At 40.7% G+C, this 18,904-nt stretch overlaps 1 protein-coding gene and 1 long non-coding RNA gene across 2 annotated transcripts; both read left to right on the top strand.

The window, feature by feature from the left end:
• Nucleotides 1–11,841: 11,841 nt before the first annotated feature.
• Nucleotides 11,842–14,144, top strand: LOC143555219 (tubulin beta-2 chain-like). The gene is made up of 3 exons (XM_077044809.1): nucleotides 11,842–12,292; nucleotides 12,910–13,179; nucleotides 13,272–14,144. The coding sequence occupies exons 1-3, from the start codon at nucleotides 11,899–11,901 to the stop codon at nucleotides 13,943–13,945; spliced, it is 1,338 nt and encodes a 445-aa protein (XP_076900924.1). The 5' UTR covers nucleotides 11,842–11,898; the 3' UTR covers nucleotides 13,946–14,144.
• Nucleotides 14,145–15,669: 1,525 nt separating this feature from the next.
• Nucleotides 15,670–17,119, top strand: LOC143553635 (uncharacterized). Its single transcript, XR_013138865.1, has 3 exons — nucleotides 15,670–15,855; nucleotides 16,567–16,609; nucleotides 16,863–17,119. It is a non-coding gene; the product is annotated as an uncharacterized LOC143553635 (long non-coding RNA).
• Nucleotides 17,120–18,904: the final 1,785 nt, after the last annotated feature.

Here is an 18,904-nt window from a genome sequence, read left to right as displayed (position 1 = left end):
CCTACCTTCGGCTATAAATACTCCAACACCTTGGAATGGTATCATCTTATCTCATATCTCATATTTTGATATATTACCTGATATCTGCTCTAGCCATTCTCTTAATATACACTTATATTCAAGAGCAATCTAGTCTGATTCTCACGCCGGAGGGTGGTCACAAGGAGGGACCCCCCCATTCTCAGTGACGAGCTCACGGTGTCTGTTTTGCAGGTTATCAGAAGAACCATCTTTGCCGGACCTAACCCTCGTGGGAAACATCTATTTAACCCCCAGATTATCCGTAATCTGCCCGGGGTCGATTAGTGTTTCTTCATTGGCGCCATCCGTGCATAAAAGCTAGAATTACTTTCAGTTTTTTCAAACTCCTGGAAAGATGGTTAAGGTTACTCCGTTGCCAAGGCCAACGAGTGACCAAGAAACCCCGGTAACCACAACCCCAGCTACTGGGGGAAACACCGGCGAATACACACATTTTACGAACACTACCCCGGTTACCCAAGCCGGGGCAAGTGCAGTAAATTTTACGAACACTACCTCGGGTACCCGAGCCGGGGCAAGTGCAATAAACAATCCTCCCCTGGGATTCATTGATACCCAGGTGGAAAGACAACAGACGAGGCCCCCCCGCCAAACACTTGAACAAGTTAAAGCGTGGGCGGAAAAACGTCAAAGGGAATTCCAAGCTGAGTTGAATGAACGCTTGCGTTCACTCCAACAGGCTGACGAATTCGGAAGCACTCAACAGCTCAACATGAGCAACGAGTGCGAGTACTGGGACGATGATTCGGAGGAATCCGACACCGACGCAAACCCTCGCCATAGGGCGAAAGGGAAGCGTAAGGAAACGGACTTCCAACCGAGAAGGAATTTTGGAGAAACCTTCAAACCAAAAAACGCGGGTGGAAACCCACGTGACTTCTCTAAAACCTTCAGACCAACCGCTGCAAATGCGGGAACCTCCAAGTTTGCAAGGGACATTGCGGAAGCAATCGCCCCAAGAAGTGCCAAACAGATGTCAAACATCGGCACCTATGATGGTATATATGACCCAGACGATCATTTGAACAGATTCATAGCGGGGGCAACCGTAAGCAACTGGACGGAACCCACGTGGTGTTATATGTTCCAGATGACGCTGGTTGGAGCAGCCAGAGCGTGGTTCGACCGTCTACCGGTCCACCACATCTACGATTGGGCAGACTTCCAACAGAAGTTTAGCCAACACTTCAGCCAACAAAGAAAGTATACCGAAGAGCAATGGACAATCCTCAATTGCATTTGAGAGGAAGATGAATCTTTGCTAGACTTCATCACTCGCTTCAACTCAAAGAAACTAAGTCTAGGTAATATTAGCGAAGATCTTGTTCGCGCTGCTTTCATCCAGGGCACAAAAGACCCAGAGCTCATCCGCACCTTAACGGGTAAAGATGGCATGCCATCCACATGGGATGCCATCATGACAGCAACTAAACGCTTCGCGGAAACGGAAAAGCAACTGGGTAGAGATCTTCCCCAAAGCACAAACCTCTACACCCAGAAAACAAGAGAAAACAATGTCCTTACCGCCCGACTAAACAAAAAGAGGAAGCTAGGCATTTGGCAGTCAAGGGTAAACTTTGACACCTCATCCGGCTCGCACCCTCGGTTAGGCGGAAAGGATAACATGCCGTCGTCAAACCGGAACTCCAGATGGACGCCACTCACCAAAAGCGTCACCGAGATATTCGACACCGAGAGACTCCCATGGCCAAAGGCTCCAATAATCCGAGAGCGTCACAACGCTGATCAGAGCAAATTCTGTGACTTCCACATGACAAGAGGCCACAACACTGAGGAATGCGTAAACTTGAAGGACATCGTCGAAGCATTTGTCAGAGATGGGACGCTCACGTACCTCGTGGCGTAATGAACGCTGAGCAGGCTAATGCGTGTAGAACCCCAGTTGGGGAAAACACGAATAAAATTACAGCTTCAATGTCAGAGACTACATACTACGTAAACAACGAGATTCCGAACCAAGTGCATATCGGCTCGAAAGGCTCGATGACACTCCCAAGAACATGGAAGGAAGCTCAATTACACAGTCTGCATGTAGATCAATTCCAAACTTGTAAAAGAAAAGGCCCAGAGCCACTTCTAATGGAAATGATTCTCCTTATCACATTGACGCTGATGGTCTTACATTTATACTTTATGAACTTTCTACACTGATATGCCGGTCTTCACCGCATACATAAGTGGGGAAGTAAGTCGTTGCGTGTGGAAGGCGGCAAAACCCGCATAAACACAAAAAACGGCAAACCTTCACGCAGGTCAGTCATAGGTAAAGTTTGGTCATCCCACTAAATGAAAGTGACGGTCTTACCCACACAAATCATGATAGAGGAAATCGAACTAACCTATTGACAACCGCGCGTCGAACGGTTAATTTATTCAAAACGCTGATGCCGGTTTTCACCGCATGTGTAAAGAAATCGTTGCGTGTGGACGGCGGCAAAACCCGCGTAAACACAATAAACGGAAAACCTTCACGCAGGTCAGTTATAGGTAAAGTTTGGTGATCCCACTAAATGAAAGTGCCGGTCCTAACCGCACAAATCATGATAGAGGAAACCGAACTAACCTATTGACAACTGCGCGTCGAACGGTTAACTTATTCTAAACACTTAGAAAATTTCTAACGAAAAGATGAGGAAAACCTCCACGCAGGTGAGATATAGGTAAAGTTTAGCCATCCTACTAAGTGTAAGTGACGGTCTTACCCGCACAATCACAAAGGAGGATGCAAAACTTCAACCTATTATCTACCACGTTCAAAGGTTAACTTATTCTAAACACTTAGAAAATTTCTAAGGAAAAGATGAGGAAAACCTCCACGCAGGTCAGATATAGGTAAAGTTTAGCCATCCTACTAAGTTCACGTGACGGTCTTACCCGCACAATCACGAAGGAGGAAGCAAAACTTCAACCTATTATCTACCACGTTCAAAGGTTACTTGGAAAGTTGCTAATTTAAACTAAAGTATGCATAAGCAAGTCATATAACGTTTATAAAGCAAGTCATCCACTGAAAGTAGCGGTCCTACCCGCAAAAAAGATTTATACATTCCATAAAAATTCAAGTATTACAAGAATGGCCGGGTATCTACCCGCCTACAAGAATATAAATCTATACAATGTAAACCTATCCTAACAGTGGGAAGGGATCTAAAGGTTCAAGCTTCAGGACCACTTCCTCCAAACCCACTTGTACCCGCACCATCACTTGGCTGTGGCGGTTCAAGGAAGGTCTTGAGAATGGTTAACCCATCATCAGCAGCAGCAACTTCGTTCACCTTCTCCACCACTGGATGCGGGAAGGCAGCATACTGGTTCACTGCTTGGTCATATACAGCTTCAGTATCCACATCATATAAAGGGAAGTTGGAATGCGGGATGCCCTTCTCAACGAACCCTAGACTAAGCAGGAAGCCGGCCTTTTCCCCATCCTCATGAGAAGCGTTGAGGGCTGCGCTCATGGCATCGTCATATGATGTGTCCGTAAAGACTCGATGCACAACCTACAAAACAAAATACAAGTATCAAAACATTTTCTTAAGTATAAAGAAAAGCGTGAAGACATTATGAAGCTAAGCTTACCTGCGACAACGCTTCTCGTAGAAGCCATTCCTTGGTAACCAGAGCCTCCTGGAGGGCAGCTTGAGCTTGGTTACGGGCGCGTTCGGCTTCACTTTTGTTAAGGTTGGCAAGCAACAATTCTTTAGCCGCAGCCTCTTCGACGCCCTTTAGCTTACGCTCAGTATGGTCAAGCACGCCCCTCTGGTCCAAGATCTCTTGGAGCTTCTTGGCGTCTTCCATGGCCAAGGCATCATGAGCCTGCTGGAGCCTCTCTAATTTGGCTTTAAGCTCCTCATTCTCGGTGCGTAGAGGCTCAGCAACAGCTTCAGCCATGTGGCCCTCTCAGTTGCGTTCCGAGCGGTTTCCTTAGCTAACCGAAGTTGTTCGTTAACAGCTTGGGCAGCCTTGGAACGGGCCTCGAGACGGGCCTGAACTTCAACTTCAAGGGCCTTGAAGGCCTTCTCCTTCTCCGCAGCAACGGCGGAGAGCCTCATGTTCTCCTCCCGGACAGCCCGCGCTTGAGCTACTTCTTGGATACGAGCTGCTTTTAACTTGTCGTTTTCACGACAAAGCAGCTCGACGCGCGGCTGCATCCGGGCTAGGAGAATCCGGAGCTCATTTGTCAACCTACCCTCCTGGTAGCTTGACATTGCTTCCCCCAGCGCCCCCCTTGGGGCGGCGTGGCGCGCCCATTCGACGCATTCTACAGGCGTCCGAAGGGTTGTTCCTCGGCGGATGTTCCATCGTGGAACATACACTTCATTGGAATCCGACACTGTAAAAGCAAAAAGCAGTTAGGAAAAGATGATAAAAAATATATATAAAATAAAATAATAAAAATGACAAAATAACCCTACGCACCTGTAGGGTCGACAACAGGCCGATAGCCACCAAACCCATCACCTGAACCTAAGGGATATCCATCCAAAAGGTCAAGGAGACGGGAAGGAGGCAAGGATTGGCTAGACGCCCCAACCCCAAACGTACCTGAAGGACTGGCCGTTGTCGCAGGCGCCGGAGGAGGCATGGTGGAGTTTTCCGCGGTGGAAACCAACGGAGGTGAACTCACCGGAGGTGAACTCACAACCGTGGCCGCGGCTGCGGAAGAGCCCGCAAGAGAAATCACCGCCGGCTCAGTGATGGATTCTGTGAAAATGGCACTGACGGCCGGCGGGGATAATGTCACAGCTGGAACAGTTGGCTCAACGGGATGAGCAACTGAACCAGTACTGCAAGCAGGCGTAGCCGCCTGGGTCATCGCCTCGAGTAGGTTGACCAAACCTACCTTCATGGGTCCAGAGCTGCTCCCTCCCGCTCCACTCTGGAATGCCATAGCATCCACGCCTGCACGAAGACAAGATATATTAGTATAATGGCGGAAAGATATGAAGTTAAAAGTAAAGGAAGTTTGTACTTACGAGTCCTCTTGAGCTTGAAGGTACGAACAGGCGGGGACGAACCCAATGGAACCGGCCTCTTTACGCCGGTCACCGTCGCTGTACGGGTCTGCCCGGAGGTGACAGCCGTCTCAACCTCCGGAGCAATGGTCTCATCACCACCAGGGTTCCCCGCCACCTCCTCGCTTTCGGTCTCCGAGTCAGACCGATTCACCGGATCGGCAGTGGAGGCAACCTTCGCCTTCCCCTTCCCGCCGGCAGCCTTCTTCTTCCTCGCCAAGAAAGGACCATCTGCGGATTCCTCATCAGAAGATGACAAAATTAGAGGAATTCACGCAGAGGTTTGAGCATTGAGAGGGCGAGGGTCAAAAAGTTCTTTACCTAGCCGCCTGGCGCTCAGGATCTCGTGGCCTGGCGGGTAGACCTCCACGAACCGATCCGCCGTTTGCTCAAGGATGGGCAACTCGTTCTCATCTAGAGCACGAGTACCCATCCGAGCGGGACCATCACTCTCCCGCGGCTGCAGGAGAGACTGCAAGTCGTTTCCCTCTGTAAACAAAAAGAAAAAACGGTTAGAACAAAAACCCTAAATTAACGGATAATATGAAGCATACCGTAAGGGACAGAGTTCAAACCGTATTCAAGGACGATGGGAATCTGTGACGCCTCCTTCCACACCCGGCTCATCCCGAGCATCACCATCCCGGACTCCGCAAAGCGGTAAACCGGAGACTGGATCCGGGAAACCTTGGAGAACCATTCCGCCTCCTGGTAGTTGGAGGCGTGAAGGGCGGGGAGTGCTCTCCCACTCTTAAACGTCATCGCATGGGGGACGACGCGAGCGGAGATATAGAAAAACTCCCGCTTCCACGACCGAAGACTGCGCTTAAACCCAAATCTTTTAAAGTTTACCATGTGCAATAAATTACCAGCCTTATATTGAGTGTGATACATACTAAATTTTAATACCTAATGTTAGAGGAACGTTTATGTACATTTTAATCTTAATATGAGAACGCAGGTTATAATACCAATTTATTAAAAAAAATGAGAACGTAAGAAAAAATATCAACTACAATACCAATATACATAAACAATGATTTGTAATTACAAAGAAAAAAAAACTAAAGTTACAACAAAAGAATCAAAATCAAGAACAAAATAATAACAACAAATACCAACAAATACTTATAACAGAAAAAGAAAAATATAATAACAACATATAAATCAGCAAATTCTTATAACGTCTCATAATTGAAAATTAGTAAATACGAAAAAAAATAACAATAAACACCAGGGCCGGCTCCGAAAAGACGAAATTTTTTTTGGGCCTTAAGTAAAAGAAACATTTTTTTTTGTTTAAACAATTTAATTTTAAGTGGACTTACTTACTACTTAGTTATGATTTGATTTGGGTAAAAAACTTGTATATAAAAATAAACATAAAAATGTCTTAACTAAGACTAAAACCCACAACCTCTTAATTAGATGTCATACCTCTTTGCCACTAGACCAAGCTAGTGGTTATGAAATTATGTTGAAATATTGATTATACATAATATTGTTTTATAAAAATACATAAAAAAATTTTAAATTTTTTTTTCCGGGTCTAGTGGGGTGTCGGGCATGTGGTCGTCGACTACCCAGCCACACCCCTAGGCCGGCCCTGACAAACACCTATAAAAATAAACCCAATAATAACAATAAACTAGTTCTTGTTGGGAATTTCTGTTAGGCGTTACTTGACATGCAAGGTTAAGTAACAATATTTAAGGAGTGGATAATCATAGACAATTAAATGTGCTTAGATTTAATTTTTAGTATAATTATCATATCCTATTATTTAGCAATCCTAATTGTAGTCTAAACGTGATAGGTTAGATTATAAATACCCGTGCTTTGGAGTTTAGAGATTGTAACAGTAATCAAGTAATTGAGTTTTGTGAAGTTTCTCAATAATAATATTCGTGTTTGGGTGTTAGCCAAATTAACGAGTCTGAGTTTATGTTCAATACCTGGTACCAATTCCATTAATTGGTATCAGAGCTTAAGAAGGACATGTGCTCAAAATAACCTAATTGGCGGAATAAAACCTGCAACCGGCGTTCAATCGATTCGGCAGTAGCGGCATCCAAACCTGTGACGTGAGGGGAAGCAGCAGTAATCGATTAACACCTCCAATCGGAACCAACCTGTGACGCGAGGGATTTCCGATCGGAAATAGCGTGATTTGGATTACCTGCGAAGTGAGGTAACTCCAATCGGCGAGCAACAGAAATCATCGGACCTGCAATCGTAATCAACCCGCGATGTGAGGAAGTTTCTACCGATGAGCAGCGTTGCTTAAAAGACATGCAACCTGTGGTTTTCTAAAGTTGTTTGAATCTGGTAAGCGAAAGAAAAGAACATCTTGTGTTGTGGTGTTTTGTTAAGAAGCACGGTTATTGAGGTATCATCATCCTTTCACGTGGTTGTATTGATTTGACCAAGATTAAAAGGTGTGGTGGATTTTTGATCTGATCATTAGTTTGGTCTTGGTTTGGTTTGAAAGGCCACAAAGAAAAAGTGAGATATTCACATTAATTGATATTTCAATTAATTAAATATATTATGTGATATTTTAGTTCTAGAATCGAAAGGTGTGTTCGGATTAGATTTGGAACTGGGTTTAATCGTGTAGACTGGAAAAATTGAACCATTTACACCAAATGATTTTTCAAAGACTTACAGCCGTAAAAACAAGATGGGTGACGCGAACCAAGCGCGAAAAGAGACGATATCCGGGACGTTTCAGTGTCCGCGTTTGACGAAAACAAATTACACGATTTGGAGTATGTATATGGAGGTTATTTTTGGGATTCATGGAGTTTGGGATGTGATTGACCCTGGCTCTAATGACGCGAAGCAAAATAACATCGCGAAGGCGCTTCTGTTTCAGTCGATTCCCGAGGAAAAGATACTTCAAATCGGTAATTTTAAATTGGCAAAAGAGATATGGGATGCCATAAAGTCAAGAAATATGGGCGCAGAACGTGTGAAGGATGCTAGACTTCATACGTTAATACATGAATTTGACGGTATGATGGTGAAAGAAACCGAAACCATTGACGAGTATGCCTCGAGAATAACCACGATCTCTTCTAAAGCAGCCACACTTGGACAACCGTATGAAGAAAGGAAGCTAGTCCAGAAATTCTTCACAAGCCTACCGAGCCGGTTTATCCAAGTTGTAGCATCCCTCGAGCAAGTGTTAGACCTTAAAACAGTCGGTTTTGAGGATGTTGTCGGGAGGTTAAAGACTTATGAGGAGCGTATCAAAGGGCACCTGTTGCGTTCCGAAGAAGGTAAACTTTTGTTTAATAATCCTGAATCCTCTTCGAGTTCGAAGCAGTCTTCACGCGAATTGAGTAGGGAGCGCGGGAAAGTTTCGAACCGAGGACGTGGTAGTGGACTTGGGAGTCAGAACCGTGGTTCACAAGGTGGGTCCAACGAAGGGGATAAACGAAAGGGTAAAAAGGATTACTCGGAAGTTCAATGCTTTCGTTGTGATGAATTTGGTCACTTTGTTTCGAGGTGTCCGGTACGAAGGAAAGAGAGGCAAGCACATTTGGCCGAAGCAAAAGAAAAATACCCGTCCCTCTATATGGTGCAGTGCGTTCAAGAAAAAATGTACTTGAATGAACAGAAGGTTATTCCAAAAGATTACGAGGGTGGTTCGAATGAACAAGACTTGTGGTATTTGGATAACGGTGTGAGCAACCATATGACGGGTAATTTATCTTTTTTCTCTGAATTAAATAAGCGTGTTGGTGGCAAAGTTAAATTCGGAGATGGGTCTTATGTTGATATTTGCGGGAAATGGTCGATATTGCTAGTCGGTAAAACGGGGGAGCAACAATTATTGACCGACATTTATTATATTCCTAGTTTACAAAGTAATATTATTAGTCTTGGGCAAGCAATAGAAAGTGGTTGTGATATTCGTATGAAAGACGATTACTTGTTGATGTATGATGATCAAAGAAAATTGTTGACGCGGGTTACTCGATCCAAGAATCGTCTCTATACGATAAAATTAAAGACGGGGAAACCCGTGTGTTTACAAGCCCGGATTGATAACGAAAATTGGCTTTGGCACGCGAGACTAGGACACCTAAATTTCGAGTCTATGAAACAAATGGTGAAAAATAATATGGTCGTTGGGATGCCAAAAGTTGATCAAGAAAATCAAATTTGTGACTTGTGCTTAGTGGGGAAGCAAACGAGGAAACCGTTTCCGAAGTCGGCGACTTTTAGAGCAACCCGAGCCTTGGAACTAATCCATGGAGACTTATGCGGGCCCATTACTCCTAGTACCATAGCCGGAAATAGGTACATGTTCGTATTGATAGATGATTTTTCTCGTTTCATGTGGACTTTTCTGTTGAAGGAAAAAAGTGAAGCGTTCGACACCTTCAAGCGATTTAAAGTCATGATGGAAGCCGAAAATAGTGAGAAAATCAAGACGTTTCGAACCGATCGAGGGGGAGAATTTACTTCTCGTGGTTTCAATCGGTTCTCTGAAAACGAGGGGTTTATTCGGCATTTAACCGCTCCATATACACCTCAACAAAACGGTGTTGTCGAAAGGCGGAACCGCACAATATTGTATACGACTCGGAGCATATTAAAAGCGAGACATGTTCCGAATTATATGTGGGGTGAAGCGGTGAGGCATTCAACCGACGTGATTAATAAAATTCCAACTCGAGCGTTAGAAGACAAAACACCGCATGAGATGTTAAAGCGAAAGAAACCGGATCTTAAATTTCTTAAAGTTTTTGGATGTGTTGCGTATTCAAAAATAGTTGCGGGAAATATTAAGAAGTTAGACGATCGTTCGAATCGTTTAGTTTATCTTGGAAGTGAGAAAGGTTCGGCGGCGTATCGTTTATACAATCCATCGACTAGAAAAATTGTTGTGAGTCGAGCGAGTGACACGGTGTTTGATGAAAAGCCAAGTTGGAATTGGGGTAAAAGTACCGAAACAATCGATGAGGAGGATCGAGCACATGGCATGTTTTGGGTTAAATTTGGTGATGAAATTGACACCGGAGAAGGAACCGTTAATACTGAAAACATCGGGTCGAGCCCTGAGTCAAACTCTACGAGTTCAAGTGGTGACGGGGGTGAAGAAGACGACGAAGATTTTGATGCTACGAGATATCGAAAGATTGTCGGGTGTCTCCGGTACCGTTTACAAACTCGTCCCGACTTGGCGTATTCAGTCGGAGTCGTAAGCCGGTACATGCAAAGCCCGAAGCAATCTCATGCAACTCTTATAAAGCAAATTCTTCGTTATATTCAAGGTACTCTCAGTTTTGGTATTTCTTACCCTCGTGGGAAAAACGTGTTACTTGGTTATAGTGATAGTAGCTATAACATTGACCAAGACGATGGCAGAAGCACAACGGGGCACGTGTTTTATCTTGGGTCTTCACCAATTACTTGGTGTTCTCAGAAACAGTGTACGGTTGCACTCTCATCGTGTGAAGCAGAGTACATGGCGGCAAGCGCAGCTGCGTGTCAGGCGGTTTGGCTAAGAGACTTGATAAGTGAGTTATTCGACTAGGAAATTCAAGTAGTGGTGTTGCGTATCGATAATACATCAGCGATAGCTCTCGTGAAGAATCCAGTTTTCCATGGAAGGACCAATCACACTAAATCTCGGTTTCACTACATTCGAGAATGTGTTGATCGTGAAGAATTAAGTGTCGAGCATGTTAGTGGTGTTAAGCAATGTGCTGATATCTTGACGAAGGCTCTTGGGAGAATCAAATTCAAGGAGGTGCGAGAATTGCTTGGAGTTGAAGACTTATCGGTTTCGAGTTCGAAATTCCGGGGGTGATTGTTGGGAATTTCGGTTAGGCGTTACTTGACGTGCAAGGTAAGTAACAAGATTTAAGGAGTGGATAATCATAGACAATTAAATGTGCTTAGATTTAATTGTTAGTATAATTATCATGTCCTATTATTTAGCAATCCTAGTTGTAGTCTAAACGTGATAGGTTAGATTATAAATACCTGTGCTTTGGGGTTTAGAGATTGTAACAGTAATCAGGTAATTGAGTTTTGTGAAGTTTCTTAATAATAATATTCGTGTTTGGGTGTTAGTCAAATTAACGAGTTTGAGTTTGTGTTCAATACCTGATACCAATTCTATTAGTTCTCACTATTTTCATGATAAAAATAAAATATATTTGATTTTGTTTCATATTATAACTTCTATAGTGCTATCCACTATAAACAAACTAGAACCAAACCGACAATTTTTTCAAAAAGGTGATGAATTAGTCATGTAAAAAGTTTTAAAATATTATAATCCTTAAAAAAATTAATTTTACATATTTAACCATCGTTAAGAAAAAGAATTTAATGATCCAACCTCTCTTTACTTTATAGCCGTACCGAAAACGACTCACGTGACAATACTCCCCTGCATCGCACCCACTGGACATCACAAACCTTCACAAACAAACTATTCTTTATATTCCCACATCCGTCAGATCTCCCCAACGTGAATCAAATCCCACCCGTCCATTTTTCACTTACCCCCAATTTCAAAATTCAAAAATCAAAACAAAATTTTCTGGAGCCATGTGACCTTTGACCCCACACACCCATTTCCAGATCACAAAACACCAATCCCACACCACCATAATAACCACCACTTGTACATCACGCATCAAAATCACCACAAATATTCGCACTCAGTAATTAGACTGTATATATATATATACACACACATATATCCTATATCACTAATTACTTCATCACTCACCACTCTGAAACCTTAATTCTAATTATCATTTCTCTCAGTTTCTTCAAAACTTAATTAAAAATGAGAGAAATCCTTCATGTTCAAGGCGGCCAATGCGGTAACCAGATCGGAGCAAAGTTCTGGGAAGTGGTGTGTGCTGAGCACGGTATCGACGTCACCGGAAAGTACACCGGCGACTCAGAGCTTCAGCTCGAGCGAATCAATGTGTACTACAACGAGGCGAGTGGCGGGAGGTTTGTTCCACGCGCCGTATTGATGGATCTGGAGCCTGGTACCATGGACAGTATCAGATCTGGCGCGTACGGACAGATCTTCAGGCCTGATAACTTCGTGTTTGGACAGTCTGGTGCCGGTAACAATTGGGCCAAGGGGCATTATACTGAAGGAGCTGAGTTGATTGACTCGGTGCTTGATGTGGTGAGGAAGGAAGCTGAAAACTGTGACTGCTTGCAAGGTATATATGTTAATAAGTGTTTGAAGTTGTAGATCTGGTGTTTGTGTGAGTTGATTTGTTTGATTAGAATAATAGATCTGTGTTTTATATGATTTGCATATTAATTATTGACTCTAGAGTGTATGATAGTTGTAGATCTGTTAATTGTTTATTGATTTTTGCTAGAACTTAAGTGAAGTAGAATGTTATTTGTATATTATTCACTGTATGAATATGTTATACAGTTAATAGATGTGAAGCTGTGTAAGTTTGACTTGGTTGAAAGCTAGATCTATAGTATTGAGTGTAGATCTGCAAACTGTGTACTTTTGAATATCAATTGTAGATCTGAAAATTGTTAAGTTGTTTGTATATTTATTATTGTTTGAATTTGTTTGAAATGTTTTGATGGTGTTGAAATGCTAGATCTGCATTCTGTTTGCAAGCTGTTAAATGTATTGATAGATTAACATCTGTTTGTAGTTATTTAGGATTACTGCATCAGGATGTGAAGCTTGTGTGTGTGTATATATATATTCATCATTGTTTGAATGTGTTTTCAAATGTTGTGGTAGTAAATCTATATCTATTTTATCTGTTTATTTGAAGATTTCTAAATTCGGATGTTAATTTTGCAGGTTTTCAGGTGTGCCATTCTCTTGGTGGTGGTACGGGATCTGGTATGGGAACGCTTTTGATCTCGAAGATCCGAGAAGAATATCCAGACAGAATGATGATGACCTTCTCTGTGTTCCCATCACCAAAGGTGTCCGACACTGTTGTCGAGCCCTACAATGCCACATTGTCTGTCCACCAGCTTGTTGAGAATGCTGATGAGTGTATGGTTCTTGACAACGAAGCGTTGTATGACATTTGCTTCAGAACTCTCAAACTCACTACTCCAAGCTGTAAGCTCTCACAACTGTTCATTTCCATTTCAATACATGTTTCATGTTATTGGTTTTTTTATTCTAATTAGTTTGAATTTGTTTATACGCAGTCGGTGATCTTAACCATTTGATCTCTGCTACCATGTCTGGTGTCACCTGCTGTTTAAGGTTTCCTGGTCAGCTCAATTCTGACCTAAGAAAGTTAGCAGTCAATCTCATCCCATTCCCACGGCTTCACTTCTTCATGGTCGGTTTTGCCCCTCTCACCTCTCGTGGTTCCCAGCAATACCGTGCTCTAACTGTCCCTGAGCTCACTCAACAAATGTGGGATGCCAAGAACATGATGTGTGCTGCTGACCCACGCCACGGACGTTACCTAACTGCATCAGCCATCTATCGTGGCAAGATGAGCACCAAAGAAGTCGATGAGCAAATGCTGAATGTCCAAAACAAGAATTCCTCATACTTTGTTGAGTGGATCCCAAACAATGTGAAATCAACTGTTTGTGATATCCCACCCACAGGTTTGAAAATGGCTTCAACGTTTATTGGGAACTCGACATCGATTCAGGAGATGTTTAGACGTGTCAGTGAGCAGTTTACTGCTATGTTTAGGAGGAAGGCCTTTTTGCATTGGTATACTGGTGAGGGTATGGACGAGATGGAGTTCACTGAGGCGGAGAGCAATATGAATGATTTGGTGTCTGAGTATCAGCAGTATCAGGATGCAACTGCTGATGAGGAAGGTGAGTACGAGGATGAAGAAGGGGAGTATGAGGAGTGATGAGTTGTTTCGCTTGATGTGTTGTGGTTGTGGTTATTATGGTTGTAATCTCGACTGCCATTGAATCTATCAGGGTTATCTGTTTGGAATCGTTATTTTGAATTTGAAGTTGTATTTTCAGTTTAGACCTGTTATTGATCTTGAGACAATATGGTTATGTAGTTTGCTGTTTTTATGGATTATAATGTTGATTTTGATATGATGCCTGTTTGTTTTTTATTTGTTTTTGGCCTTTAGCAGGAATAGATTGGCTTTTGGTTTATTCAGTTTGAAGTTTTTCATGACAAAATGAAAATAAAACTGAACTAATTTCAGGTGGGTTTTAAACCAAACTAAAAACTAAATTTGAATTTTGTTTAAACCAAAACAAACTTGATGGTGAGTTATGATTTTAAACCAAACTAAACAAAAAACTAAACAGAATAATAAGAACCATTTTTAATTAGACTGGTAGAAAAAATTACAAGAAAATGCATCATAATGTAAATAGTATACAATCAAGAAATAAAGAGAAACTGAAAATGGGTGATTTTAGAGAGGAAGAGTTTTCTTGTGAATAGATTTATCATATACTCTTTGTTAAAGATTAATTTGAGAGCGGAGCAGGAAATAATATCGACTTTAGAAGAGCTGCATTGAAGGAACATAATGTCTATTGCTTCCTGGTAATGTATGTTGTGTGGGTATGTTGAGGAAATTGCTAAGTATCACTTTATCTTATGGGAATGTAAAAATGTAAAAATTATTTTCATTTTTGTTTTTCTTTGTTTTGAGAGTCGAGACATTTTGAACCACTATAATTTCATCACAGGTGATGGAAGCAAGAAGAGGCCATCTTGAAGATTCAGTGTTGGTGTATATGGAAAGAGTCCCTTTGTGTTAACAGACAGAGGAGGTTGGAGTGTAGGGCCACAATTTTTTTTCAACCAATCAATTTCAGCCTCTTACATTTATATATATTAAAAAAGGTTAAATAACAATTGTAATGTTAGTTAAACCAATACATGTTTTTAATGAAATAGTTAGTAAGAGCCTGATATGCCTATGTGGCAGTGACGTAACAGTTTTGTTTTCCTCTTTTAATTAAATCACTACACATAGTCTAATAATTAGTATTTAAGGTAGGTAGGAACCAACCTTATTTGTTTGCATAATCAATTGATATATTAATTTTGATTGTATATGCTCTATGAAGAATTGATATTTTTAGGTTATATTTCTCATTCCAAAAGCATTTTGCTTACTCGTTACTGCTTTTTTTAAACTTACTTTCATCTAAATTCGACCAAACTTTTTTATAACAGCTTATAATAACGACCTTAATATTATAAACTTACATTGTTACTTGTATCGATAAACACATTAGCAATCATTAGAGCCACTTTACACACAAAAAAAATCTCTTTGCTTCGCGGTAACAAACTTTTCACCTGTAAAACCACGTTGCCTGCCTCATTCCCCATGTCAACTCGTAAACGTGTATTAGAGTATATGGCACATACACCCGTAACATTCATGTCGTAGATGTACTTATAACGTAGAAATCAACAAAAAAAAATGATAAAAGTATGTAATTGTGTACAAACTATAAGGGGCCATATTGAACATGTAAAGTTACATTACATTCATCGCAAACTCGCCGGCCGACACACATAAGGAAAATGGCGACGAGATCAGTAGCTTCATGGAAGCAGTTCATATCTTCAAACTCAAACTTATTAATCAGACGAACGTTAAGCACATCTTCTTCTTCAAACGCTAGCTCAACAGTATCGAAATGTAAGCGAAAGAAGAAGAAGAACTTGTTCGAGGTGGCTCAGTTTCTTCCTAATTGGGGCATCGGTTATCATATGGCCAAAACTCACTGGTCTGGCGTTGCCTATCAGATCACCAAGGTTAATCTCTACAAGGTCTCTTTTTCTTATTTTAATAATCATGTATTGTATTGTGCGTGTTTTAATTTAGGGTTTTTGAGGTGTTGGTTACTTCTAATTAATGAATTAGGGTTCTGATTGTGTAGAAATGATATTAATTACGTTGCAAAATCAAATGTTAAACGAATTATCGAGCCCGAGCCTCAAATTGTTTAGCCCGGGCATCAAATAAAACTCTTTTAGTTATCGAGCTCGATCTAAGTTTTAACTATTTTGGATTAGTATGTATTAGTTTCACACCACGTAGCTGAGCTTTGGCCTGTTTAAGATACTGCACAGTCGTTTGTTTTTTCTCAAAATATATAAAAGTAGTTGAAAATGTTTATAAATCAATTACTCCGTAATAAATAATAAACGAGCCGAGCTCGAGTGGATAATGACTCACGAGCTGAGCTTGACCTTTGGAAAAAGTGCTCAGAAGTCGGAACGAGCCGAGTTCGAGCTCTTGTAAGTCAAAATGAGCCACCGCTCAGGCTTGGCTCTCGTTTGCACCCCTAGTACTTCTTGAGCAGCTAGTTACTTCCAAATAACAAACTTACTTGGTCACAAGTTCAAAGCAAATTACACTTCTAATTCTTTAGAAATGATGTTGATTACATTGCAAAAATCAGATGTTAATCGATTTTTACATGGTTTCAATTTTGAGGTTGAAAGGTGAATGTGAATATTAACTGGTTTGATTTTCAGGATGGTAAACATGGGAAAGCATGGGGAATTGTTCACTAAGATGGTGAGTTATGATTACTCTTTTAAGCAACTGTTACCTTTATTGCATTTGCATCTGCTATCTTACAAGTTTTCAAATAAATTGCCTGTTTGATATACTGTTATTGTATGTAATTAAATTGTTTGTGTGGCTTTTTAGGGGTTTAACTTGCTATTTAACTTGTTGGTTCTGTATATTAGTCATTAGATTCAGTATATGTATAGTTATAGTCTTAAAACTCATTTAAGGTTTGTCTATGTTGATGATGATTGTGTAGGTATACCCGCTGCTGATGCTCCAAAGAAAATTAGTGGTGTTCACAAGCGTTGTTGGAAGTACATTCCTAACTCAAGCAAAACCGAACAAACAACACCTCAACCGCAATCTGAACCCGAAGTTCAAGTCGCATGATGATCTTGAAGGTGTTTTTTTAAATCTTTTTTATTGGTTGGAAATTTTTATTTACCATTTTCAAGAATGCTAGTGTTTGACATGGATTAGAACTAATTATGATCTTGATGGATCAATTTTACACTTGGTATTTTGCTCTTTGTTTAAGCACGTTCAAGTTTTGATGTGGTCCCGTGGATTAGTGTCGGGGAATAAACAAGCAGAGCCATACTTGCGTAAGTTGGAGCTTTGCTTGTTTAACTTAACAATAAGCATTTTAAAGAAGCAATCCCAAACACCCTCATAGCTTGTTTCGTGCTTTATATCATAAGCTTGAGCTTGGTTTTTTTTATTATTTGTTAATAATATACTTTTATGTGTGTATAATTATTTTAATATATTTGAGATTAAAATTATATATAATACTATTTATTATATAATGTATTTTTATATTAAATAAAGTTTATTATACTTGTATAGAAATCATAATGTGCTCATTTAGGCGGATGAGCCTAATCAAGCTCGGTATGTAAAACTATAGCCCATTTATTAAATGGACTTCAATTTAAACTAGTGCTTTTAGCGAGCCAAACTCGAGTAACTCATGATAGCGGTGAGCATATAGCTCAATTAACCGACTTAACGGAAGCGAACATTTAAGAGATGGTTTGGCTCCAATTAACCGAAAATTTCGGTTTGGTTTTGGGTTTGAAGTGTGATGTAACTGAATTAACCAAACTTCACTCCTAATGTCTGTTTATGGTATTTTTTTTACATGCTTAACATAGTTTTTGTATTAGTGGTGATATATATGATTACAAGGCTAGTTTCTAAAACTTCCAACAAGTCACGAATTCATTAAAAGAATATTCTACACCCGAGAATCATTATTCGAAACCATTACACACATTCAAGACCTCCTTAAACAGTTCATCAACTTGTCTCGCCCGATACTCATAATTGGCCCGAGTCAACAGCCACGCCAGTGACTCGAGACATCCGATCTCCATCTCGTACACCTTTTTGCAACATGGTCTATGAATCTCTTGCCTCAACACCACATAGTTGTACAAACGAGTGTTGCACCGCTGTGTTAACGTCTTCAAACAACTTCTAAGATCTCTATAAAAATTGGGACGTGGTTCCTGGGGCAAATCTTGGACTTCCCATGGAGACAACCATTCGAGTATTTTATTATAGTCATGGTCGTAATCATAATCGTAGTCATCGGAACTTGGTTCAACACCAATAACAGAATCGCTGTTGACTAAAAGCAAAAGTAGGGCTAGAATGAAGAATTCGTGTGCCATATTTTGATGGCGGTCCAAGTTATGATTTAGATTTTTTGTGAATTTAAATGAGTTCTTGAAGTTGTTAAAAAGAGTTTGATAGTAGTTAAGTTTGTAGTGGTTAAAAATTTTTTGAAACCAAATATTCTTGGATAGAAGCACTCTTGCCATTTCTCCCCTGGTAAACTCTTCTCGCAGACTTATATACCTAAATGTATTCTTGCCACTCTTGTAGGTTGTATGCATATTTTTCTATGTGGTTACATATAGGTTATTGTATATTAAATCATATAGAGGTATCACTATTTAAATTTTGGGTACGTGATGATAGAAATATATGTATTAATATATAGAACCATTACTATAGTCCAGTGACAGAGACAAAATCTCTTAAATATCCAAAGACTCTTGGTTCAAACATACGGGAAGTAAAGAGAAATTTGTTTCATTGAAATTATATAGATCGCAAATTACGAAGACATTACAAATTATTTCTTTATGAGAATGGTATTACTAATGGAGTTGTGAGTCCTGTTCATTAAAAAAAGTTCAAAAACATCAACTCATATTCAGGTCGTTGCCAAGCTGGCTTTGTTTGTGAACAATCCCAAGTATCGAATCATTGTAAAGCTCAGTCATT

The sequence above is a fragment of the Bidens hawaiensis genome, unplaced genomic scaffold, assembly GCF_021521415.1.
Source record: "Bidens hawaiensis isolate Kalapana, Puna unplaced genomic scaffold, B.hawaiensis_p1.1 tig00001032_1, whole genome shotgun sequence".
Taxonomy (NCBI): Eukaryota; Viridiplantae; Streptophyta; class Magnoliopsida; order Asterales; family Asteraceae; genus Bidens; species Bidens hawaiensis.
Note: the sequence above shows the minus strand (reverse complement) of the source record. Positions and strands in the feature narration are given on the sequence as shown.

What these genes read in the sequence shown, in the direction of transcription:
- LOC143555219 (XM_077044809.1), top strand. Translation starts at nt 11,899, where the DNA reads ATGAGAGAAATCCTTCATGTTCAAGGCGGCCAATGCGGTAACCAGATC. An exon ending in AAACTGTGACTGCTTGCAAG is followed by an intron (nt 12,293 to 12,909) that starts GTATATATGTTA and finishes TTAATTTTGCAG; the next exon opens with GTTTTCAGGTGTGCCATTCT. An exon ending in CAAACTCACTACTCCAAGCT is followed by an intron (nt 13,180 to 13,271) that starts GTAAGCTCTCAC and finishes GTTTATACGCAG; the next exon opens with TCGGTGATCTTAACCATTTG.